Source organism: Chiroxiphia lanceolata, chromosome 3 (assembly GCF_009829145.1).
Source record: "Chiroxiphia lanceolata isolate bChiLan1 chromosome 3, bChiLan1.pri, whole genome shotgun sequence".
NCBI lineage: Eukaryota > Metazoa > Chordata > Aves > Passeriformes > Pipridae > Chiroxiphia > Chiroxiphia lanceolata.
The window spans coordinates 18,098,687-18,125,368 of record NC_045639.1 but is presented as its reverse complement, the minus strand read 5'-3'; the positions used below and the strand labels follow the sequence as shown (position 1 = coordinate 18,125,368).

The 26,682-nt window shown below is 42.3% G+C and overlaps 1 protein-coding gene across 2 annotated transcripts in view; it reads right to left on the bottom strand.

Moving 5' to 3' along the window:
- Positions 1-24,839, bottom strand: part of CAPN8 (calpain 8) — a 29,774-nt gene extending 4,935 nt beyond the window's left edge. For both annotated transcript variants that reach the window (XM_032682589.1, XM_032682590.1), the window contains exons 1-16: positions 24,587-24,839; positions 21,833-21,902; positions 13,926-14,044; positions 12,698-12,831; positions 12,230-12,398; positions 11,249-11,332; positions 10,363-10,448; positions 8,933-9,007; positions 7,770-7,930; positions 6,913-7,088; positions 5,148-5,159; positions 3,311-3,522; positions 2,695-2,731; positions 1,973-2,038; positions 1,014-1,071; positions 462-526 (exon numbers count right to left, since the gene is read on the bottom strand). In XM_032682589.1, the coding sequence (XP_032538480.1) occupies positions 462-526; positions 1,014-1,071; positions 1,973-2,038; positions 2,695-2,731; positions 3,311-3,522; positions 5,148-5,159; positions 6,913-7,088; positions 7,770-7,930; positions 8,933-9,007; positions 10,363-10,448; positions 11,249-11,332; positions 12,230-12,398; positions 12,698-12,831; positions 13,926-14,044; positions 21,833-21,902; positions 24,587-24,823 (1,761 nt within the window). In that variant the 5' untranslated portion in view covers positions 24,824-24,839. The remainder of the gene's footprint in view (positions 1-461; positions 527-1,013; positions 1,072-1,972; positions 2,039-2,694; positions 2,732-3,310; positions 3,523-5,147; positions 5,160-6,912; positions 7,089-7,769; positions 7,931-8,932; positions 9,008-10,362; positions 10,449-11,248; positions 11,333-12,229; positions 12,399-12,697; positions 12,832-13,925; positions 14,045-21,832; positions 21,903-24,586) is intronic.
- Positions 24,840-26,682: the final 1,843 nt, after the last annotated feature.

Here is a 26,682-nt window from a genome sequence, read left to right as displayed (position 1 = left end):
GGCTACTTAAACCTTATAAGCTCCCATGTGTCCTCCCAGATGAGCAGAAGGGAGGGAGGCTCAGCATGTCCTTGTGGAAGGCTCCCCAGGCTGTCTCTGCTGCTGCAAGCTCAGTGCTCCATAGGCTGGACCTGACTTTGAGATGGCAGATAAAGATGTGCTTAAAACCTGTGTCCTGACAAGCATCAGGTGCATCCAGCCAGAAAGTCTCTGTTTCTTCTCCCTCCTTTTTTTAGGAAAAAGTTTGAGCAATGAGACATGCAGAGAAGGTGAGAGAAGCAGCTGACTGTTAAATGGTTCAGATTTCTGCCACCCTGAGCTGATAGAGCTGCTTGGCTGAATTTTTTGCCTTCAGCCATGTGGCTGGACAATTGAAGTGTAAACTTAGCCCATCTTGTCAGGGAGTTTTGCAAAGGAGATCCAGAAACCTTAGAGGTGGTGAAATGACCTTCAAAGGATACATCTAAAAGGCTGATCATCTCCCTGCAAGTGCTAATGTTGAATCCATCACTTTTAACATCCGTTCCTGTACAAAAAGGAAGTAAAAGTCCAAGTCCGAAATACTTTTAGAGAGGTATTTTTCTGCAGTCAACCTTAAAATCTTGGCAGCAAAGCAAATGCTTTGCCATTTCTTCCCCTATTTCCCTTCAGTTGATTAATATGGCTTCTCTTTTTTTTTATTTTTTTTGCATAGGGGGAGGGAATGCTATTGGGTTTGGTGATGCTGAGCCTTTATCTGTCCACATCTCCCATGGTGGTTCTCCAAAGAAAGTACAGGGAACATTGTGCCTCTGCAGAACATCTTCTGGCAGCACTCTGAAGGGGAGCGCCAGGTAGTATTACCTCCACTGCCCCCCCAACCCCGTATTTAGATGTTCTACAAGCCAGGAGAAACTCAGCTGGGGGCAGACACAAACTCAGTTTTTCATCATCCTTAGCTGATAGAGCTGGGATTTGACAGCAGAGATCCCGTTCCCAGCTCCATCCAATGGGAACTACATAACGTTACTTACTCTTTGCCAAAACCCGGTTTAGGATAGTTTGAAGTTCAACTGCAGTCACTTCACAGTCCTGGACAGAAAGCAAGACATACTTTAGGTATTAACACAAAAATTACTTGAAACAAGTTATATTCATTTGCTGTCAGACATTCAGAGACTATTTCCCTTCCATATCTAGGGCATGTAAACCCTTTAAGCTTTTTCTAACACTATATATTTACCCTCAGATATCAAAGGGAGAAGATCTTCAAAAACAATTAATATTTTCTAGGCATTTAAGTGGGAAATAAGTGGTTTGTTAGTGACATGACCCAGTAAATGGCAACTTTTTAACAGGTTTTGACTGAATAAAGAGGTTCAGGAGAACATTTGAGATTTTCCATGTATGAAAACTACAACCAAACAATACTAAAATTGCCCTCTCAAAATTCAAAAAGGTCTTTTAAACTAACTAGATGTTTTCCCTCTCTGATACCAGTGTCCACCTGTTCATTAAGAGAAAATCTGACGTGACAGCCACAGGCTAGCTCAGCAAGGCTTTGTAGATACTATTTTTCAAATACAATAAATAGAGAAAAAGCTCAGCTAACAGTTTTCTGATTCCTGGGGCTAAAGAAAAAGGAAGGAATTGGCCAGCTAGGCAATTGTCAGAATTATATGATAACTCCACAGGTAATTTATTTCACCATGGGATAATATTTTTACAGTCCTCACTTCTATCACCCCTGTTTTCAAAGTTATTCCCTGCCCTGTATTACTGAGGGGAAAAATCACATTTTGCACCAATAAGAGGAACAATGTAGAAAATCTTCTCTGTTGTAAAATAAATTGAACTGAAGCTGTGAATTAATAAAAGGGGAGAAATACTTGGTTTTTTGAAGACCAGTCAGCAAAAGGAATTGGCAAGTCAAATATTTGCCTAATCTTAACAGACAGGTCTTCGTCTTTTTTGTTCACCTTAATCCACTTACCTCTCCGGAGAGCTTTTGGAACAGAGTCTTGAACTCATCATCTATATCTTTGTTATCAACACGAGGCTAGAGGACAGAGATGACCAAGAGCGTGGTTAACAAGGTGGTTCTTGAAAGCAAGCTGTGGATATCGTACAGACACTGTACAGGGGCCTATTCACAGCAACAGCAAAGGAGCACTTGCTCTGCAGTCCTGGCAAAACAGAGGCACTACTTAAATCATGAGCAGCCAGGGGCTGGCTTCATTTGAGGGTAAATACTTCCTAAGGCTGATGAAAAAGTTTTCTCCTTCTACCAAGATAGTTTTATAAAATAGCCACAGGGAAAACATTGCTGCACTCGGCCACAGTAATTCTTTGGAAGTCTGCTTCTGCAGTTTCTCTCAGGCTTCAGGAAGATTTTGTTTTTATAGGAAGGATCGTTCTGTGCCCTTCCTGCCTTCTCCTACCTGTGCTAGAGGGAAAGACAATCTAATGTGTTCCAGCTCAGTCTACAAGGGTGCAGTTTCTGTGCTACGTGACCCACGTACATGAATGCGAAACTAAGACCTGGATATATGAAAAGAACCTCCACAAATAAAAAAGTATTTCTCCTGAGCATAAAAACATACTGTAACCCTGGGTCAGGTAAGAAATTAAAGTCTTGATCCTGTTTTACCCCCCCTTATGAAGGAAAAGTTTGCCAAGAAAAAAAAAGAGATCTGCCCAGTTAAGTCATCTAACCTCATATGGTTTTGCAGACACCACATCACCCACCATCCTAAGGAAAAAAAAAAAAAAAAGACAAAAATAAAACAACTAGAAATTATGAGTCTACTATAATTAGCAAAACAAGTTGTTTGACTATAAGGTGTTAACAAATGCACAGAACAAGCCCCCAAGTTTCCTGCTTCCCATGCTCCCTATCCCCCACCTCTGTTTGCCCCAATTCTGTGAAGATATTTCCCTTTGGAAATCCAGCCTTGTTGTTCTTGTCTTGCATTCAGACTCCTGTTTTTTCCTTCAATGGCTGCTATTGATACAAACATTTTTCAAACCATCTCCTCATCATCATGCTCCCAAATCCTGCACTCTTTAACTGTGGTAATTTCTACTTCACAAACCTGAGGGACCTAGTTACCACCTCAGTGCTTTGTAGAGGCCATCTGAAGAGCCATCACTCTCTTCCATGGGTGTGTGTGTCACATATGGTAGATTAGGTAAGAAGATTAGTCCTAGAAATGGGCCTATTTTGCTGGTTAAGAGCAAAGATTTAGCACAGAGTGTGGGTGCAACACCCAAGCTTTTCCTTCATGCGCCTCACCAGGAAAAGAGAAGGCTTTACAGAGAAGGTACCCACTGTGTTTTAGCCTGTTTCTCAGCAAAAACTCGTAGGCAGAACTCTCCATTTTTGTAAGGCTCAAAAGTGGATGGCACAATGAGATACTCTCCCCGGGGCAACTTCATGCGACAGGAGACTTCACGCAGGTTCATATAAGGATCAGTCCGGGCTGCTGGTTGGTGCCTTGCAAAGAATGCACGGCTTGCATGAATATCTGTGTCGTTCTCCAGCTGTGAGAAATGTGTTTTTGTTAGGAACCATTTGGCAATTCCCTGGTAAGCCAGCCACCATATTTAGATTTCAGTGCTTGAAAGCCAGCTCAAGTTTTTCTTCACGTAAAACAATAAATCTGTGAGTGACGGCACAAAGATAACCACCAGGGTTCTGTCATGGGAAACAGGCAGATAATTAGAAAGGGCAAGGATCTTTCTCTATAAAGATTATCTTTTCACATGCCTTGTTACAACTGGTAATATAAAATAAATAGAAATATCATAATGTGTGCTCATATCTGATCAAATTAGTACACTGTAAGTTGTCTATGTCTTGAGCATTTTTTGCTTTCATAGCCTGTTTGTTTCAGAATATTTTTGAGCAATTTGTGGTATGTAATAAATCTCCTAATTGCACAGGAATTGTAGTCCCTGATTTCTTTAAACAGACAGAAAAAAATAGCAAACAGGATGGAGTAGTAGTCACAAGAGTGAGACTTTTGAGGCCACAATACCCAACTTCTATTAGTTTTGCAGAAAACAGTACTTAATTTTTCCTTAATACCAATATTCTCTTAAGGAAGTGAAATGTTGCACAGCTCATAAAATAAAACACTGACATAAGAAGAAACAGTAGTGTAAGAATAACATCTCTGCTATAAAACTCCTATTCATGACTTTTGCTGCACAAAGATGTCTTTCAAAAAGTGATTCAATGACACAAGAAGAGTGCTATGTGGGATACAGGGTGGGAAGCATCGCGTAGGCATAAGGTTTCTGTCTAAGACCAAAGCATACAAAGATGTTACTAAACATTGTATTATCATCAGTTTTTCCACTGTAAACTGTAGAAAAATATGAATTTTTTCCTCTTTTGTTCTGAAGGTAAGATCAAATTTGGTATTTATTTAACAGCCCCATCCTTTCCCCTCAGTCAATATTAAGCTAAGTGGAGCTGCAAAGATTAAGAAGACAGATCCATATCTTTTTCAATATATAAAGTTGATTTTTCCTTTGCATTTGCAAGGTTGCTAAAAGAACACACTTAATTGCTACATGGCCACACATTCATTTACTGAGAGAGGAAAAGGGCTGAAAAGACAAAGAAAAATTGGCAGCATAGGCTGCTGGACCTCAGTAATGAGTATAGGCTATTCCTGCTGCCAGACACCCCTGGGGTCTCTTTCTTCAGCAATGAAAAGTCTCTTTGCCTCAGTATTGACATCTGGGAGGATTAGAGAAGGTTGAGCAGGGTTTGTTCATTACCAAGAGCCCCCAGCTCAGAACTGTAAAAGAAATGGATCCACAGAGTTTGGTATTTCTTCTAAACAACATCGGCTACATTTTAGAGTGCAGAGATCCTGTTCTGCCTTCACCTGAACTAAACAGACAAATTCTGACCTCTGTTATACAAACTTAGTGGAAACCAAATTTCAACAAGTATAAATGAGGTAAAGATTGGGAGTCAGATATCTGTAATAAATCCTTGTGCCCCAGTCCCTTGAACATGGTTATTCAGAACTTGAGACATTGGTACAGTGAGATGTCATTAGTAAGGAAGAAGTCTTCCCAGCAGCTAAACTCTCCAGTGCAAGAGGAGGTGCCCATCTGGAGGCTAGAAGTCTTCAGCAGAAATTACATACCTCTTGAGGAATCTGAAAGGAAAGGAAAGAGCCAGTGTTAAAGGGCTGTTATACCCTTGCATCTAAAAGTAGGGGAAAAAAGTTGGCTAAAGCCTCCCTCAGACACATTTTTTTAATTTTCATTTACAACCACATATTATAATATCAGATATGCTGGAAGTTCTATCTTGTCCTAGAGCTGTTCCAAAAGAAAACCAGAATTTTCATCCAGAGGAATCTATAGAATATTTAATTGTTTTTCTCCAGACATGGTGGTGAATTACACTGATGGTTGGAAATATTTGAGTAAGCCTTTAAATGCTCAGTCAGGAAGGTCAACATGTTAGCCCCACTTAGTTAACAAAAACCAGAGAATTTATTACAGCAGACCTAAAAGCTACTAGCCTACTGTTACTGGAATATGATACTGGAATCAGCCTGAGGATGATGAGATTGTTGTGAGGCAATTATAACAAGTAGCAGTTTTCAAGATTTAGCCCTTCTTAAATTAACTAAATTGCTATGTTAACTTGTATCTCCAAAAATAAGGTAGCATTTTGAAACTAATTAAGTCATCATGAGAGCACAGATTCCAGTGAGAGCCAAAGAGAATGTCCTACCAAGACCTGAAAGAGCCTTTAAAAATATCACCCATACAATGATTGTGGGGCCTGAGTGGCCCCTAGAGACCTCAGGTGTTGTCCCCTATAATCAGCAGGATTATCAGAAGGAAGGAGCTGGATGACAGGAACACTTACAGTTATTGTCGGTAGGCATTTTGAGCTACATGACTTAAAAAAGCATCTTAAGAGTCACTTAAGTGACTTAAGAGTCTACTATGGATAGGATCACAGAGGATGCAGATGGAACATATTAGATGCAAAGCACAAAAGGTTCTTCAGCATTGTATTCAGTGAAACAAGCAAACAGACATCCATAATGTGCAAATTCAAATGCCAATAGGTGAGAGTGGTTGGCACCATGGAGGTGGCAGCCCCATATGCTCAGTGAGAACCATGTGTGCATGAAGACACTTAGGCACCAGGGAAAACCTTTCCTAGTTTTGAACCATCTTACACAAGATCTATTAGCAGAAGTCAGCCATTCCCATCTGCTCCAACCTGTGCTGGCAACCAATCTTCATCCAATGGAATCTATACAACATCTAATTGCTTTTCTCCACATATGATATTGGGAATGATAGTACTGGTTGGAAATTTTTATGTTTGCTTCTCCCCTCTCATATCACAGAAATTAGAGGTTACACTGTAGACTTTTTTCCCCTACATTATATTTTCAGAGACAGAAGCAACACTGGGAAAATCGGGAAAAAAAGCCCCAAAATTACTGAATCAGAGCAATAGCATATGGTAGACAATGAATCAAAAAAAATTAATAATAAATTTAATAAAAATATTAATGAAAAAGAAAGTGACTACTGAGTGGTAGTGATAGACTGTAATCAGAAACATTTATCTGGAATTGTCAGGCACCCTGAACATGCCCCCATTCAGATTTTGTAAGAGAAGACTCTCAACAAGACTGCAGCTAAATTATTGGCTATAGTTTTTACATTGTCATCCTGTTAAAGTGGGACAAAAATTGAACCCAGATTTATTTGAATCTTCCCATATTGCGTGGATCAGGAAGGCAGGGGAGAAGAATTTTGCAAAATCCAGTTCTTATTGAAGTTTGGTGCTGAATGTCAAGATGTAACACATTGCTGATTCTTTTCCAACGTAACACAACAGGGAATAAAGTCTTTAAAATCAGGAACAGACTTTACCTGATAGAGTGAATAACCAATACTAAGCAGATCTTCTCCCATTCTCTTCTGTCTCCTGCGGTTCTTCTGCATCAAGCCCACCAGTATAGTACAGCATGGCTCATTCAAACTCCCTTCATGGTCATCATCTGGTTCATCCAACCGGATTTTAAACTGGGGATTGGTCCAGTATGTTGCTAAGAATTCCCAAGGCAAGACAAAAAGGAGAAGATTTTGTTGTCATTGTAGCCAAGATGGCTGTCACTAGATCTACAGAGAACCTCTCTTTGGAAGGCCTTTTTCCTGGAGTTTCTCCAGTTCTTTCCATTGAGGTATATGGGGTTATGTTTTCACATCTATGCTGAGTATCCATTGGAGCCATGGGAAATCAAAGCACCAAAGTATTTCCTGGGAACTAATGACCGGCTGGGAGGAGCCGTTAATTTCAGACAGTCATTTATCTCCAGGAAATGTCCTTGGCTGAGGGTGTTATTGTTGCAAGAGGGCCAAATGCCAGACAGCCTCTCCAGAGGTCTAACCTGAAAATGAATGGGAAACAACACTGCCACTGAACTGTGTTACTTTCCTGGCCTGCCCAACCCTTCAGAGGATTGCTCCAGCCAGTAGCAAAAGCCATGTAAGCAGGAAGAGCAGGTAGAGGAAAAAAGAAGAATATAGCCACAAATTAACTGCTTAGTGGGTTGGTAATCCCTGATGAGGAAATAAGCGTGAATTAGGTCTCCATTTAGACTGCCAAGCTTTTGCTTACAGAAATTGCTGCTGCCCTTCCCACCAAAGCTCCCTTCAGCTCACAAGCATTTATTTTTCAAATGTTTTGTTTGGGATTTCATCAAATGCCCATTTGGCTGGGTCTTCACCTTGGTAGTTCTGGCAGCCCCCAGCAGTTGAACCCCGTCTCCACTGTCCATTAAACAGGGTCAGGTCCCATTTATTGACCGCGTTGCTTGTCAGTGTGTCAGGAGTCAAGTTGCAGATCTCAAGGCGGGAGAACTGTCTTTGAAAATCTGCGAACGCCATCCTGGCACACAAAAAGACCAGGGTTAGTCCATCAACCTGCAACAGATGAGGCAACTGCAACTGGGCACCTCTCCGAACAGGGCAGCAAAGGTTGGTACTACAGAGCTGCCCAAAGCCACATTTAATAGAACTCTGGAACTCAGAACTGGCTTTTGGGAAACAAAATTACCCACTCCCTAAATGAGGTGTATCTTCTGGAGACAGTCTTTCTCAATGGCTGTTACACATTATGGGCTCAGTCATACCATTTTGTCATCCCCAGTTGGGGGAATCCCTCATGGATCATGTTTCATAAGTAAATTCACTGAAACTGCTGAAACAATATGTGCGAGGAGATTCCATTTAAAGGGAGTAAGACTTGGCCCTTGTGAAAGCATCACTCTATAGGAAAGCAGTCTCAGTTTGGTGTTTTGCTTTAGTCCTATCTTTGGTGTTTGTTTTCACCATTCCTAGTAGGTTTGTATGAGTGACAGACCTTGATTGCTTCATGCTGCCAGCAGAGGTCTGTTCTCATTTCCCAGTGCCTTATGGCCCACAACGCTGATTGCACTGGAAAACAGTGGCCATTTATCTTTCAAGTCTAGGACAGAGTGATATAGGTTCAGTACTGATCCATATAATCAAATAACCGGGGTAGGATAGGCTTTCTACTAGTTCTGAGTAAACAGACTCTTCCCAAGCTAGTAATCTGACCTTTTTCATTAGTGTGTTGCATTTAGGCAAAAAAAAAAACAAACCTCAAAATGTAGAGCAGCTGAGGTTCATTCTTGCCACCTCATTAATTTTATTACCATCTGGTCTCTATATTTTGGATAAGCACCGAGTTATGCAAGCTCTAATAAAAGGTAATATTTGAATAAAAAGGGAGATAAATAAGAGTCTAACAATGCACACATGTCATTATTAACCCCCTTGCTGCTGACAGTTTTTCTCCATCCAACTGAAAGGACTGCCTAAAGCACAAAAAATGTCCAAAACAGTAAGCTAAATGAACAATTCTCACCAAAACTCTCCGTCATCTACTTGCTTATCCAGAGCCTGTTTTTGTTTGGGATCAACATAATTCCATTCAGGAGCGCTGCACACAAAGCACAAAAGCAAGCTGTTCAGTTGTTGCATTTTATTCTACAATGAGATCAGAGTAAGATTCTTTCTTAGGCTGATAAAGGAGTATATATTTCTTCAACAAATACGCTTTGTGCCCCTCCAAATAACAGTACACACTGCAAACTGACTATGTTGAGCTGGAATCAGACTGCAACCACATTTGCAACAAATAAGCATTAAATTGAATCATCCCTGCCAGATGCCAGAAACATTGCAGACGGGCTGGATTAGGAAATTCACAACCTGAAAGTCAGTCAGAGCTTCTCCACTGAAAGATATATTGGGGTGCCTGATATTCTCCCTAGGGAAAAGATAAAAGGTCCATTTTGGGGTCACAAAAGAACTGGAAAGCAAAAAGGTGGAATTAGAAAATATACTGCAGAACACAGCATTGCTCTCTTCCCATTCTGATGTTAATTTGCTCAAGATGGATTCTGCTCTGATCTGCTTCCACGTGACAATGCAGTTCTGCACCTGCCTCAGCAGAGTTGTCCCATGGTAAAACAGGTGTGACAAAATCAGGATATGGCATGTGTGTGTGCCTGAGGCACCTTATCTTGGGGCTGAGCAAAGCAGCTCTGATAAAAGTAAGACTAATTGTAATGTTTATCTCTATATTCTGTCCTTAATTATGATACATCAGCACCCAGGCTGCAGTCAGTCAGGACAGGAAACTGAAATCTCAGAGTGTTGCAGAAAAAAATATATCGTGGCCCAAAAGAAAGTAAAATTTATGTCATTCTAAATACAAAAATAAAGGAGGTGTTGTCACTGTCACACTCCTGAGATTCCAAGATAGTTGAAGCCCAGGCAGCTTCAGAGGGATTTTCAAACTTCTGTGTCCTTAGGTTAGTCAACCTCCCTATTTTTTCAAGATTCTGAAGTAGATACCAAATACAGGTCTGATTTAGAACCAAGCAACCTTAGAGTTGAAGCAGAGGCACAATGGTTTAACCTTGCTGTAACTCCCAGGAATAGGACTGGTTTGTATATTTTACTAAGGTCCTGGTACCATCGGTAGGATCAATTTGAGAAAAGTTGTCCTGAAAAATGAGATGTGTATGGTTTGCATTGGGCTGCTCACAAGTAAAAGAAGGCCTGTTCTCTCTTATTAGAAAGCTCAGCCTGAGGCAGGTAATAATGCCCACTGGACAGAATGGATCAATAGCTAACCCTGGTAATAAATTAATAGTGTTTTATTCCAACTGATTTAGTATCTCTCCTAAATGTGCTTTGTGATTGGATTAACTGCATAGTCCCAATTTAATTTTTAATAGATTCCAAAATACACCACAGACAGAGAAGTAGGGACATATAAAAACCTACTTATCACTCCAAGCTCCAGTCCATTCTACTTCACCCCAGGGATTTCTAAGCCTCACTAGTTTCTCTGGCCGTCCTCGGTAATATACCTAAAAGATCCACAACAAACAGAGCCTGAGCACTTCCATTATTCCAATCATCACAGGGCAATTGCTTTTCACACAGGATAAAACATGATTTGTACTTGAGTGATGCAGTCCATTACAATTTGCAACAGTTAAAAGACACCTAGATGCCTTCCACCCTTATTTTACATTATCCTGTGCCACCAAGTGAGCCATTAGCTGCAGCACTCACCATTTCATACCATGACAGCAAACTGCAAGGAAAAACATGAGCTAGAAAACAGCAGAATATCTATATCCTCAAAAGCAGAAGACATTGCACAACACAGTAAGGTTGGAAAGAGGTTATCTGCATGGACATCTCTGTAATGATTCCAGTTTCAGAGGAGCAGGAATATCTGGGGCTCACTGCGAAGGTGAGACCAACAGCAGAGTTTATGAAAGAGACTTTTACTCCTTTCCTATCAATGCTGACTGGTAAAGTATTTGCTCCCACACACAGTATAAACACGTGGGAAATGGCTGCCTACTCTCCTGCTTCTCCTTTCTGTACCTTCCATTTTGGTAACAGCTTGGCACACCTTTACATGTTGTATCCTAGCCGTTGGTACAATACAGGTTGCTGACTGCACATTGTACTACAAGCACAGAGCTTCTGACCCAGCTAAGTACTGTAGGTACTTCCTTTTTTTCTCTGTAAGAGGGTGCACAAGACAGCAACATTTTTATTTGGTCAGTCACAGCAAGACATCAGAAAGTTGAAGGCACTGCAGTATTGCACCCCCAAGCTGTTTTGCACGATGGCCCCAGAGAGGCTGGCTTACCTCCTCTGCTCCAGTGATAGAATAAGCATGTCCTTTTACCAGCTTCAGACTTGTGATTGCTTCTATTTCAGCTGCAGCAGTTATCTGAGGCAATAAAAGTGTGCACATTTATGACTATATATTGTGTATGAATTCAACTTTCATGAACAACTTAATATGGGGGAAGACATCCAAAGTGGTATGCACAATGAATACCAACATTCTTGATGCAAAGTATATTAAATAAAGGTGAGATCTACAGCAAAAACTCAACTCTACAGTTTCATGCCCCTTAATATGCAGCCCTAGCACAGAAGAAATTCAAAAATGTACAATGAAATCTAAATCTAAATCCAACTCCCAGATCAGGCTACAGACCCAGTCATCTGCAAAGACATGTTCATATGAACGTAGGCCTAGCCTGCCTCAGTCAAGATCTAATATACCAAACTTTGAACTCTAGTAATTCTATATGCCATATACCAGGATTTCAAACAAGATAATGAAACAGGATGTGAAAGATGTGAAATTTCCAAAACATGTTCAAACATCCTCTGTAACTTGAGAGTGTTTGTAGTACAGGTGTTAATAATCTTTAGGACTGAAAAACAAAGCCAGAATCAGCTACAGGCTCCAACAAAGTGTCTCAAAGAGTTTGTCTGTGGTAGTTGAGTGTCTGGAGCTGAAATTACACAAAATTTGAACGTGAAAAGATAGAGAATGAAAATGGAGTTCAAGAAGACCAGTACAGAAGAGCAGTTGGTGGTTCTAGGTATTATCCTACGCTGTCTTGTAAATAGGGAGTCACGACAAGAGATGGCTATTTAGAACCTCATCCGAAAGTTTTGTTACTGAAATCAATAAAGGGCTGACATTAGTTGTGGTTTGCTTTTATATCAGACCTTCCTACCTACATCTAACACTGATCTGAGCTTTTGTTACAGTATGGACCAGAGTCCTGAGAAGAGGAGGAAGGAGAGTAAAGCTTTGTCAGTCTCTTACATCGATGGAGCAGCCAAGCAGCGACCCAGCTCTCAGAGCCTTCTGGATGATTTGGTACAGGTTTGAAGGAGCCCTCCGCAGCTCATAGGACTCAGAGATGCCTCCAGTAAAATCCTCAAAGCCCTCCATAGTGGACCCTCCTGTGAGAGCTTCATAAGAGCCATTCAACCTGTGGGAGAGATGACAAGACCTATTCAAGGGATCATCTCCACCTGTAAGCACAAGGCACCGCAGAAAGAAGGATTTATCATTTAGTATCTCTCAGTCTGGGTGATCATCAGGGGCACCAGAATTAAAGCCCCTTGAAACAGACAGTTGGCAACACGCTTTATGGACCTAGAGGGAATTGTAAATAATGGGTGGAATGGGGGCTGCATTTGAATGAAGTGTGTGGTGACTAACATCACAATGCCTGGCCCACCAACAGCTGCACACCCAGGAGTGCTGCCTCCTGCTTAGCCACCATACTTGGCATAGGCCTTCTCCAGCAGCGCGCTCCAGAACTCGTTGCCTTCCTCGGAGTGCACGAAGACCAGCTTCCCATTCTTGGTGGGCAGCCTGTCGTCCACCACGACGTCCACCCACTCCCCGTACTGCCAGAACTGACAAAAAGAAGAAAGGAAAAGGTGGTGAGTGTTGGTGTGCCCATAATAGCTCCACACTACCATCCTCCTACCCCTTCACCGGTCATCAGTTCCTCCTGCATAAGTCACTGTAAGGTTTCATTCCCATGTTGGATTCCCCTCCTTTGTAATAGAGGCAAACTCCTCCCAGCCCTGTGGAGCATTCAGCAGGCTTCTTAATGCTATATTAAATTTTGCTGATAGACAATATTAACAGCATCTTGTTGCACATAACATCAAAAACACTCACTATGCTCCATGCAGAGTTTACATGGTGGAGAGTCCAGAAAGCTAGTGTGTAGACAGGTTACTCTAAACTGTCTTAAGGCTCAATTCTTAAGAAGAAAAAACAATTCCCCTGCAAAAATGCTGCAAGGAGGGGTCATCTGAAGGGGAAGCACTCAATAGCATTAATCCCTTCTGTAAATACTGAGAAACATGTGAAACGTTGCTAATGCTAAGTTTTGGCCTCAAAGCTAGCAATATTTATTCCAGAATTTGATGCAGTACTGAAAGGAGAGAAGATAATTCACACCGTAACACTCTAAGGTGAGCTGGTAAAAGGTGTGTGTTTTATAAATCCTTTCCTCACCAGACCAGCTCCTTTCACTTTGCAGGTTGAATCCACACTGCTCACACTTGAGCCTAACCTCTACTCGAAGCAGGCTGGCTAAATCCCAACACACTGGGTCTGCAGGCAAGGAAATACAGGCATAACCACAGGGAGGGGAGGAGAAGGAATCACATTAACCTGAATTCACTCTCAACATTTGGCAGCAACAGAGTTTGGTTTGGGCTCACACAGCCTGATGGTTCAGCTGAGTTTACAAAAACTGTTTAATTCCCCAGAGCCCTATCAGCTGTAAGACAGCAGAACCTAGCCAGTGAGCAGGTCTCATTTCATATTATTTAACTCTGTTCTTCTTTTCTTTCTCTCTCCTCCATCAATTTCACTTACACACTGTAATTCTTGACTGTTTTGCTTGTTACAACAAAAACCCCAAAACAATCTGCTTCTGGCTAAAGACTAGAATTTTCCTCTTTTATTCTCAATACCTTGTTCATATAGATACCTGGAAATGAAAGATTCCAGCATAGTCCTTCTGGAAACTCTGATCCTTGGGAACAACACGGTACAGAACATCTGGATTCAAAGTGAGAGATGCAATGGCAGCTAGGAGCCAGCAATCACCTAAAAACACACACGTTACAAGGCAGAAAAGTTCACTAATAAATAGGGGGTTTGCTAAGCTGATCCCCACACCATTAAGTCATGCTCTCACCTAGACTAAAATGCCAGCATTAAGAGCTATGTATGGTCCTGCCAGACTCAGTATTGGTTCAGCAATCCATTATTTTCGTTTTTATCTCTTTTCCTCGTTTTCCACTCACCCAAACCACACAGGTACCTTGGGCCTCTGAGGTTGACCATGGTGGTAATTTTGATGGTCTAGTTCGTGCTTTGCTATTTTGATTTTTTAATAAAGTTGTGAAAACAAGCTGCTTTGCTAAGCTTGTTAATGCCCTCAGGAGATCAAGAATGCAGCCAGAGGGGGAAGACATTTGGGGTACGTGGGTTGCAAAGCGTGGCTGGGCAGGACACAGTTAATCACCTGCAGTACTTTGACTAAACTCAAGCCAGCAGACCCGGGGGAGACAAGGACTTAGAAGATGTCTGGAAGAGGGCAAAAGCTCCTTGTTTATAGAAGGACGGTGTGACTTCCACTCCTATCTTTTGGAGAATATTCAATGGACAGCAGGAACATTTGGGGGCCTATTTCTTCTTAACCCTTTCTTTGAAGGCCTGAACTTGAACCAGCACAGCAGGGCTACTACCAGAGATTTGCTCAGGAGTGTAATGGAAGCTGAAGTCTCCTGGGACCTTTGCAAGGAGGTGAGTGCTTTCTCTGGCCCACTCCTTATCCTGGAAAGGCTGGCCATGCCCAGCCCTCTCTGGAACCTGCGTCTCACAGCTGGAGCTGTTTGCTGGGTTGGTTGCCCGGTAAGCAGAAGGTGGTGCCCCTGGGAAACTCAGTGACTCACAGGTTTCTCGTAGTGTTTGCATACTGCAAACAGCAGGAGGAACTTTTGTGATTCTGTATTATTCTGAGGCATGCAGAAAGTCTAGGAAAACAAAACTGCTCTGAAGGTACTAACATTTTCCTGGTTCCCTGTGGATTATCTGTGCCAAGACATAGTTTCTTTGTGCAGGTGCATATTCTGCAGAAGGAATTGGCATAAGAGCTCTTGCATCAGAGGAAATAAGCTAATTGAGAAACCAAGGAAAGAGTTTAATCTGTAGCATGATGGAATACCCTAGAGCAGCAGTTAATTCTTTATATTGACCCAGACTTTACGATTTAGTGTCATGATGAATACAACTGCAAAAGTAAGATATGGGAGCTGGGTGCTCTCTGCTACCTGTACCGCACTGGAGGGCACCCAGATGCCTCCTGTGAGCTGAGCAAGAAGCAGCTGTTTTGAGTTAGGTAAGCAGGGACTTTGGAAACACCTGTGAAGAAGCGCCCCTGGTATGACGACCTGTAACCATCTGAGCTGGCTGATGGCATTATGGATCCAAAACTGTGACCCACCCACTGTGCCAGCTCAAGCATTTCCAAAGAGGAGGGAAAACCCAGGATTAGTATGTGAAATGCTGCTTGAGCCTTCACCCAGGTTTGCTCTGCCTTATCTTGGCTGCCACGTTCAGGAAAGAGCATTCAAGCTGGAAGGGGGCAGAAAATGGCTGGATTACCCCTTTCTCCCCATCCACCTGCATTTCTTATGAGAAGAGGTTAAAAAAAATTGTCCTGCTCATCCTACACAAGTGGTGTTTGAAGAAGTGTGAAGCAGGTTAAATGCTCCTTTGCAGAAAAGCTCTTTTAGGCAAGACCTCTTAGTTGAAAGATAATATTTCCTTTGCAGAAGAGAAGATAAAATAAAAGGGTTGTGACATGTTTAAAGTGGAAATTGAGAAAAATTGGTACTGTGCATAAAGAAAGTCCAGAAGAGTCAGCCTCTAGAACAACTATGAGCAAAAAACCTTCTCAAGCTCATCTTCAAACTAATTATTTTACGAGCTATTTTTCATTCTGTGGGAGAGGAAGCTGGCCTGGAAGTTTCCTCCCACCCTTAGGTACCTATGTATAAAATAAGAAAAATTATGAGAGCACAAGGTGTGAGGGAAAAAAGGCTTTAAGGACCTCCTCTGCCAAGGAAATGTAGATGTAGGGAAAAATGAGTCTAAGATAGATCTGCTTTGTGTTTATTTCTTTGAGGTTTTCCTTGGTACAGGTGTATGCCTTAAGCTGTTATAATTTTGTTTTCCTTGGAGAGGTAGAAATAATGGTGATAAGTGTGGGGAAAGGATTTTCAGGGGAGGAAGATGAAAAGCCTTATCAAGTTAGAACTGAAATCCTCATTTTCTCAATTACTCCAAATTTTCTTGCTGCTCTGGCTGTTCCTGGTATGCTGTGAAGCGCAGAACATTATTTCTGAGAAGGTGGCAAGATGGGGGACCCTGGTGTCCCTGTCATGTCCCTCCACCCCCGCAGAGGCCAGAGAAGGCCTGTAGCAGTGACAAGTTGGTGCTCTCCCAATGTGTAACACGTGGAAGGGTTTCCCCTTCCTGGTCCAGGCCAAGATTTTATAGTCAGTGAACAAGAAACTACTGCAGGCTTTGCTGAAGATGGTGTATGTTTGATGCGCAATTAGGCAGAAGATTCAGTGAAATGAGGGGGGTTTCCTTAAATACGTTATTTACTTCCCTGACTCAGAACTGAACAATTTCAGAATCTCAACCCCATAAGATGCCAAATGCAGCGTGAAATCCTTTACAGCTATCTTACAGCATGAATTAACTTCTCATAGTCTGGGAGAGTGAGTGATGTGGGTGCTCCTGCCTCTCTCAAACACACCATGCAGTCCAACCTCCCAGGGAAGCATTTAGGGGCAAGTCTGCTCAAAGCAAGCCTGGAAAGAATTGTGCTGGAAGAACTGCAGCGGTGAACTTGGCCTTAAAAGTAGCTATGCCTGCCTTAAGCAATGCAGAGTCCTGTCTCTAAACCTTACTTTGGGGCCTAATATCTTTGACTAAGCTTGTGCCTGAACAAATATCAACCGTGCCTTCTGAAAGGAACTAACTGGGAATTGGCTGCTGTGCAGTAACTTGATAAAAATGAAGGTTTGCATGGGGTGTCTGAATGTAGATGGTTTGGGGGCATCTTTATGTAGCAGTGATGCGTGACATTCAAGCTCCTGTGATATTTACTTTAAGACAAATTAAAGAGGATGTAGAAATCTGTCCATATCAAGGAGCTTCCATGATGGAGCCTAAACTGCACAGTTTGCCTCTTACTTTCTTATACACCACAATGGGATCATGACCTATTAATAAGCCTTCTCAGCCCCACTGGATAATAGATTACTAGTTTTAAAAAAGTACAACTTGACAGTCCATGTTCCTTTTTTCGAAGTTTAACATAATTTTGTGGGCAATAAATTTTGGAGTTTTGTTTGTGATTATGACAAAAGGACAGTGCAACAGCACAAGTTCCCTAGATAGACAAATTTTATAGGACCACGCAAACTTGCCCTGATTCAGCTAAAGGTTATGAGTAATCTTTCAAACTGTAAGGAAATTATTTTTATTCCTTTCAAAAAAAGTGATTTTTTTGAGGGAAAGGAAAAGAGGCCAATTGACCAATTAATTAAATTAATTATTTAGAATGTATTTCCAATAAACATATAGTCTGAAAAATGACAATATCAAAAAGCATGTCTGCTCACCCTATGTGTTTGAAGTTGTAGCCTTTTAGCTTATAAAAAGAATTATTTTTCTAAAAAAACCTCTCAACATTAGCCCTGTGAAGCTATATCACCTATGGGCATATAGCTGCTTCTGCTCAGTCTCATAGATCATGAGCAGAAGTTTCAGACAAGTGCCAATTACAGTGTTTGCTGTTGCTGCTGAATGTCCGAAAAAGAAGCCAGCTCATTGCATGGATATGAAGTTATTTGAAATGGTCGTAAAGGGTAATTTATTTATTTATTTTTTATTAAGCAATTCTGACCTTGAGTTTGTAGTGAAAAGGGTAAACATGAATCTTAGCTGTGCCTAGCTCCTGTGTCTGTGTCCATATACAGAGAATTACTTTGACTGTTAGTGCACTTGAAATAAAATCACTTGCTGCTCACAGATGTACTGAGATGGTTCGTGTTCTCAGTGCTACTCAGTCACCTCCCGGTTTAGAGAGATAATCGAATTGCTGCAGAGAATACTGAATCCTTAGTGACCTGGGAGCTGAGCGACTGCTCTGTATTGATGATGTTTACCCAAGCATGCTGCACTTGCAGAGGCCATAAAATAAATGAGAAATTTGATTAGTTTCAGTTGCTACAGAGCAGTGCTCGGTTTTTGTTTAGCTACCATTGAAGTGTCTAGACGCAGAATATCTGAACTCTTCTTTGACCTAGAGATGGTGAGTTTTAGCCAAAAGTCCAAGTGTTTGGTTCCAAGACCTAACTGGACAGCACAAAGGCATTTCTGTCCTGACTGTATTCTGGCTTATTGCTATTTCAGCGATGCCTGGTGTTCAGAAGGGATCCAAATACAATGCTCTGGCTCTTGCCTCCCGGATTGTCAAGCAGCATTGACTCTCAGCTTTAGTCTCTGCTGGAAGCCCTTCTTCAGAGCTCATAGTACCTGGGGCATCATACCAGACATCAAGGAAGCACTGACCCACTAGCTTATCATTTATAGCAATGCAGACTGCCTCTGCTTTGAGATTTCTAAAGGTTTCCTGAGGTTTTCTGTGGAAATGAATTATGCTCTGCAGCTGTGTACAGAAAGGCAAAGGAGAACCCAGCAAAGAAACAGGCTTTCTTCTCTTTGAGGTCTCAGAGTTCTCAGTGAATGTATTTTTTGACAGCTACAAGATATATCTGCTAAAACTCCAATGCCCCTTAGCCATGGCACTGAACGTCAGAAGGGCCATACATTAACGTCTAACAGCAAAATAAGTGAACAAACCCAATATTATTAAGTACTGTCCTACCTACACCCGCTTCATAGGTTCCCTCAACAGGTATCAGATCTGTCTCAGAGCTGTCAGGCTTTGGTTTGTTCTGTACCTGTAATCTCTCTAAATCTGCCTGTAGGACAAGACATGCACAAAGCATGCATGGGGTGGGCTCCTCAGCTGGTGTGAACTCGTGCATCTGCCTTGGCTTCAGGGGACTCCTCCAGCTGACAGCCCGGGCCAAAGGAGCTGCAGTGCCTGGAGTAGCCTCTGAGCATTCAGAACAAAAGGCAGCTCATGAATATAAATAGTGTGGATCTGGAAAGCTAATATTAAACTGAGGGGTTTTCAGTATGTTTTATATTATTAAAATTAAATTTATGCCACTTGCTTCTTAAGAACTTCTGCAAACAGTTCTAATGTTAACTTATTCAGATAGCTGCAAGAAAACTTCATAAGTCACCTTTAATAACTAAGACTATGTGACTGCATTTCAAGTTGTTACTAGGCTATCAAAAAGATACGGTTCAAAGAACGTTTAAAATATTTCAGGTCTTTCAAGTTCCCATCAAACTTCCCAAGCTGATATTCATCTAGCTTACTCTGTTGTCAAAGAAATAAGTTTATTGGAGTGAGACTAACTCTGTTTTTTCTTGTTCCTTTTGTTCATATAAACCCAGACCTGCAGTTTTATTTTTAAAAGAAAAGAAACATGTCAGAAAAGATTATTGAAAATAGGCTCTTTTTCCCTCAAGGACTTGTTAACCGGTCACATACGTGGCTTATGTAAATATGTACTAAGGGTCTGTTTCAATTGAAGTGTTTTACATGAGGGTTTTAGTAACAAGGACTTTGATATTCAAGGTATTGGATCAAATACCAAAAAAGCTTAGTATGCCTTGGAGATGTAAAGCAAACACCTGAATGCTAGAAGGGAAGTCCCATGCCTGAAGTTTGTTTTTGTTAAGGGTCAGTTGTGTAGAAGCAATTGTAAGCAGCCTTACAGAAACAAATTGGATTATCTTTTTTTTTTTCTTGGTGAGAGAGTAAGAGAGAGAAAAGCAAGCTCCTAATAAAAGCAGAATTAAATTTCGGTACTTTTCTTCTAGGTTTGGAGCAGCTTTCAGAACTAGCACTTGGGGTACTGCCCACCAAAAGCTGGCCTCAGAAAACCCAGAGCCAGACACTAACCCCAGATTCACAGGAGGAGTTTGGGTCCAGTTCTGTTGTTACCACTATTTGATGGATTTTGGCAGCAGTCTCTAATGAAAGCCCATTGAACATAAAGAACTGGAACTCCACAGAGACATTCAGCAGGTGACAGAAGTAGAAAAGGACTCAGAGTATTTGTATTCAGTTTCCAGACTAAACACAAATAACACACTGACCTCTTCTAGTTTAAGAATAGGTAATATTCTTCACTCCTATAGCTTGTACACTGTCAAGGAAAATGAGGTTTTATGTCAGGCATGTGATCTCTTTTTTTTGTTTTAATGCTATTATAGAAACTTCCCAAATAGAAGGTGACAAGAAATGTCTCTTTTATTACTTATCTGAACCATTTTCCTAAAGTAGAGTAAGTGATCTCCCCAGCATCCACCAAATAAATATCCTGGAGCAAGTATATGATTGGGCATCTTATTTTTAGCATTTGGAGTATAAGCCCACACACCAGGGAATTTTTCAGCAATTGCTTTAATGGTGCTGTGTTCACAAGACCAGCATTGGTATTATTTATTGCCAATGACTTGCAGAAATTGTTTGAATCTCATTTGCACAATGGATGGGCTGGAAAACCAGTGAGGTCAGGAGTACTGCAGTTAGCAGCACAGGAGGGAGAAAGGCTGATTTCTCTGTGTCTAATCTATCAAATTCTCATTACAAGAGCTTCAGCCTTCCCGCCTCTATATGTAGTCAGGAGAGGTTGCTGCTGCTGTCTTCTGCAGCTGGATCTTATCAGTGAGGCAGGCAGGGAAGGCAGCTGCTGCAGCAGCTATTTGAGGGGGGAATCAAGTCCCTTTGCAGCTCCCTTCTGGCCGCTTGCACAGCAGCTCTGTTAAGCCAACGGCAAGCACTGGAGAAAAACGTGTAAGAAAGTTTTTCTGTGATGGATCTCCAGGAGAGGATGAGTGCTACCTGAGAGACATCTCCTCTGCATCAGGCCTTAATTTGGGGAGCTGAGCAACACTGTCTTTTCTATCTGAGCTTGCATGGTGTGGCTGGTGCCCAGTTGCTCCTGTCCCCACTTGCAGCTCTGTGCCAAATGCTGTACAAGCAGAAAGAGCATTCAGCATGAAGGCCTTGGAACATTTTGCCGTTGTGGATCATATTATGAGGTTTATGTGCTCTGTTCATTTTTTATTATGTGGTCTTTGTTTCTAACTCCTGCCTGGACCACCCTGCTCGGCACAAAATGATCATAGACCCAGCCTCTCTACTAAACCAGTTCCTGCTCTATTCCTTGGTTGTTGTGTATTTGTTTTGTGTGAAACTGAGGCTGGAACTTGCTCTGCCTCCCAGATAAAAACCTCTAGGGACTAGGCTACAGGGTGTAGCCCTGGTGTCCCTTGTCCCCAGAGTCTTTGAAGCTGCTCTTGCTGGGATGGGCACAAAGCCCACTCTCTTGCTTCAAGGCAAGTGTTCTCATGATTAGGTTGGTGTCCAACTCTATCTTAAGATGTCAAGAGCAAGCCAGTCTTCTGCTCCACATAATTAGCTTCCCTCCTCCAGGAGACAGTCTGCTGTCTTCCAACTTTGACATAGCTCTTACAAGCCCATGTATATACCCTGTCTCAGGCAGCAATGCTGGTACATTGGTCCCCTTCTTGGGTATCTGCTTCTCTCCATACTACATCTGGGAGATAGCCAATAAAATAAAATGGTCCGTGTACGAGGAACTTTTAAATGAATCTGCATTTTTTTTCTTCTTACAAACCAAAATTCAGAAGCGCTGCACATACCCAGCTCTCCTTGGCAGACATCTGTTCGAGTAGCTCCTCCAACTATAAACTGAGGGTTGGCACATAATTCCTGAAAAGACATAATTTCAGAGTTTGCATCACCCCTTCTGGTCTGAGAAGTTCCCTTTTCTTGTTCCTTGTTTCAATATTCAAAAAATATTAAACACTTTCAACATTTCTTATAAAATATATCTTTTCTCTTCTCTCTGATTAACGTGGTCCCAGAACAACGTTTCTGTAAAAAAATGAGGACTGCTTGTATTTTTTGAGGCAAATCCTGCTACTTGAGACTGTCAGTGATATTAGTGAGAATTTTTGCTACTGTGGAGACAGGCAAAAATTCAACCTCGGTGTTTACAACTTACTTTATCTTGCTGAGATTTTGGTTCAAGCAGTGCAAGTGAGTTTGTGACTGTTGCTGCTGCGTGTGCCACTGGAGCTCTGCTGAGTTTCCACTGCCAACAGCGTGGAGGATGTTCCCCAACCCTGACCCCGCTTCCTGGGAGGCCAACCACGCAAATGCTTTTATTAGCAACAACCCTCCTTTCTTCCTGGCCCTTTGGGGACAGCCAAGTAGGTTATGGCAATGACTGTCACTCCTGTCCCAACTCTGAGCTCTCCAACAATTCATGGCCTATATTAGGAAGTTAATATTGTCTCTCTAGAGACAAAAGCCTTCTCTGTTTTCTTGAGCATTTTCCACGAGCTTCTGGATGGCAGCAAGGGGCAGTTTATAGGAAGGCTAACTTGGCAAGCAGGGCTGAGGACAGTTTAGGCAGTCACTGGCTCTCACAGAGAGCAGAAGTTGTCAGCTTTGGGCATCCTGCGGAGAGACAGGGGCAACCCAGGACTACTTGTCTGCATGTGTGTGACAAAGAGCCAATTTCCTCTTGCAATAGGTGGCATCTCAGCTACCTCTTTTTGCTTCTGTTCAGTGGATAGGAGTCAGGAGCAGGTTACCCACCACACAGAAATAGGGGTTTTGTAGGTTTTTCTCTCCTCCCTCCAAAGCAGTGCACCTGGTGTCAGTCAGCTGCATATGACTTATTACTCACCTAGACACCTGCCCTTTCTGAGCCACTCCTAAGTGCCACATACACCTTTCACACAGCTGACTTTCCATCTTTTCTCTTTCTATAAACCCACTGTTGAAATCAGAAAATAAGTCTGTGGTGGCAGTATCTGACACTCGCTGTCCACAAAGCAGCAGTCACAGTGTGACGGGGGTTGATATTAGCAGATATTTGGGTTGCAGGGGGCACTTCTCCAGCAGGTTTCCTCCCAGTTACCCACTGGTTCTGGTTTGGATGCAGACAGGGGAGTGGTGATCCTGTCAGTCTGCAATCACAGGCAGAGTTTGCAGATGGAAACCTGCTGACCAGTAGAAAAAGTCTGAGAAATGAGCAGGGTGTGGCCTCCAAGAGGAGTCACCCACAACACATAAAAACAGATTAGATCCAGGTCCCTCCAAAGAGAGCAAAGCAGAGAGTTTGTGTCACCTTGCAGCAGAGTTGGGCTTTGACTCCTGCATAGGGATAAACCAGTGGGTCCCAGTACTTGTGGATTAAGTGTCCATAAATTGCTTGTGTCTCTGCTGAGTGCCGGGAAGGCAGAGGGGTCCCATGAGGGCAGGTCTCTAGCAGGCAGGACTGGAACATTTAACCCTGTTGGATCTCAGACCTCAGTTATTCCTTACCTTGATACGTTTGTGGGGGTGTCTGCCTGCAGCAGGCTCAGTGTTGTAGCCCAAGTCTAATTTAATGAGTTTCCTGAGGCTGACCTTCTCCAGAAGGAGAGGCAAAGCCAAGAGACACATCCATGGTACTTGTTTCTGTAACACCTGGGTGCCAGAGTAAGGTGCTTATGGACAAATGGGATTGCCAGGGTTATTAGGCCTGGAGTTATTAAACCTGCAAATTTCTGTTTCTCACTTTTCAGGTGAAAAAAACCAATAAAAATCAAAGTCTTGAAATCTATTGTTCTTCTCATTTTCCTTGCCCCCATCAGAGGGAGGTAAGTAGTTTGGAGATTTTTCCTTCCTTCCTCAGTTTTTTAATATTTCTTGATGTTACAAGAAGGGCCAAAATGACAAAGGAGGAGCAAAGTAGAGACAGAAACAAATGACTGAAAAAATGAAAGTGCAGAAAAATCTCTGAAGCCCTGATTTTGCAGTTTTAAAAAAAAAATCATCATCTAATCTTTCCTAATGAAAATTACTTTCTTAAAATCAGAGACCATTTGTAGGATATACGTATTTGGGTAATAGCAATTCCAGTCAATTGCTATTTAACTGTTATATGTAGCTGGAAGTGAGACAGAGGATTTTATTTACATATTAGCCTGATTTCCTGAGGTGCACAGTGGCAAGACGCTGGTGTGGGTACTTTTACAATTGACGGTTGATGGCTCCAGGGGTGCCCCATGGTCTGTCTGGATACACATGGAGCTTTTCAATCCATCTCTGGATTGCACCCTGGACCTGGAGCTCTGAGGATCTGGGATGGACAGAGAGGAAGCCTGTTCCCATGAAGTAGGTTCCCACAGTCTCCTTGCTTTATAACGGGCCTAGAAGACGATGATTTTTTTCCCCACCCCCTTTCCAGCCTTGCTTCTGCCAACCATGGAGGTAATGCAAGATAGAATTAAAGAAGAAAACATACAGGAATAGAGGATATTCAGGCTCACCACTGATTTAGCATGCATGTTCAGGTGGGCTTTGATTAGATTTGAACCCAGTAAAATAGACACTCTTACCATGGGGCGCTTCCAGATTATCCCCTGGGTTTTGAAAGAGTATGGTCCCAGGTCCCGGTAGCCCAGAGCAGAAGGACAGGCTGGGAACTCCTCATCCTTGAACAGGGTGCCAGTCTGCAGGCATTGCTGCTTCAGGGCTTCATAGTCCTGCTTCAAATACTTGATGGCATTCTTGTTGGATCCGAGCCCATCCGCCACTGCTCTTTCTTGGCACAGCCTTGCCGCGACCCTGGACATGCCTGCCCACCCTCCCAGTGTGTGGTGCAGCTCTGTCTTTGCCTCCTGGGAGAGGAGGTCAGTATAGGCAGGTAGCAGGCTCGGGTGGAGCCAAGGACTGCTCTAAGTGCTCCAGCAGCCCTGGAGGGAGGAGGCACCAGAAGTGCAAATATGTACCTGAGAGACACAGGCAGGAGCTGGCGGGAGCCACAGCCAGCGTGGCTGGGATTGTGGGCACTGACTGGTGCTACTCCCATGCTATTTGCTTGTTTTGCAGTCCCTTTTTAAAGTACTCTTTTAACAAGGAGCAAGGGAAAACAATGTTTTTGCAGACACACCTGTTTACACACGGAAAATGATTGTGTGAGTTTAGTGTGCTGAAAGTCAGGTTTGAGGATCAGTACATTAAAAATCCAGGTGAAGATGGTTTAAAACTCCTTTCCTCCTTCTGAGGTTGGACTCTGTGCTGTTGGAGGGTTGCACAGCCACAAAACCTGGAGCTGGGCATCTATTGCTACAGCTTACATGGCTATGGAGATGCCATGGAGCTTTAAAGGTAGGGAAAAGTTGAACACACTTTTGGCTTAAGTGATGGGTATTTTCAAAAGGTCCCCTCTCTTTAGTACTCTCAAAGCAGTAGGAATTTTTAATTTAATTTATTATCAATAAAAGGTGTGAACTTGACAGAATTAAAGCTGACCTACTTGACTATATGATCTGCAGAGGGCAAGGATACAATCCAGGAGCCAAAAATGGGAAATTGTTTCACCAGATAGAACGTAAGCCCTGCTATTCATGCCCAGTGTGACCTTGGGCAGAAATTATACCTTCCTCATCTCAGCAAGTGAGAAGTCAGCCATCCTATTTACAGTTTTTTGGTGGTATTTCCTGCATATAAAATATTTACAAGCAGAAAAATATTATGGTGTAAAAGGCAGTATAAAACCTTTAAAAATAGTGGTTCCTGTTCTCATAGTAGAAAAACTCCAGGTTTCTACCTCAGAAACCCCATTTTGTACTGACACAGGGGTGCACACCTTCCCGGAAAGGTGGCTGAAAATGTCTGTAGGTTCAAGAACTGAAGGAAGAAATATTTTACGTGGAGCACAGCTGCTCTCTGCTGTCTTCCTATATAATGGCCAGGATTCCCCAGCAAAGCCCACTGCATGTCCAGCAAACAGCTGGGTAAACAGTGACTTTGTTTGCCAAAGAGCATGTTTGATGACTACCCCTTGGTAAATTTAGACAGAAGGTGTGGGGAAGGGAAGAGAGAATTTTTAAGGACTGAAACCTGTTGAGATAAGGTGTTCAAACAGAGGCTAGCCGGGTTGCTTGTCTGCAAATATTTGAAGAGAGGGAATGCAAAGGAGGAAACAAAATTACTTGGTCAGTTCCAGGTGGGCACAGGTAGTGAAGGCTGGGATGAGGGAATTAATATGTCAGCTACCCCAAAATTAAACTAGTACTGTTGAAATCGAGTAAAGGAGAAGGATGGCCAGCTTTTTATCCCTGTTACATTTCAATACTTCTATGCATGTCTGTGTACTGAACCAGAGTGAGGAGCAGAATAATAAAGCATTGAGGTGACGGTTTTTTTCTTTACAGGGTGCAATTTTTTTTCCTGATAAATAGACCCACCCTGAGGTACCCACTTTCTTTGCTGTAAGCACAAGCTTTGGCAAGATTCTTCATGGAAAAGTATGGCGCTCCAGCAATTGGAAAAGGCCATTTTGATCAGGAATCTTCTGTTCTTCCATGTATTTTTTGAGAAGTACAGTTGAAACGCTGTGTGCTCTGTAACTCTAGTTGCCACCAGACACGAGTAGGCACAGCAGAGGTGAACATCATCAGGGTATTACAGTGTAAGGTAGAGAAATTTT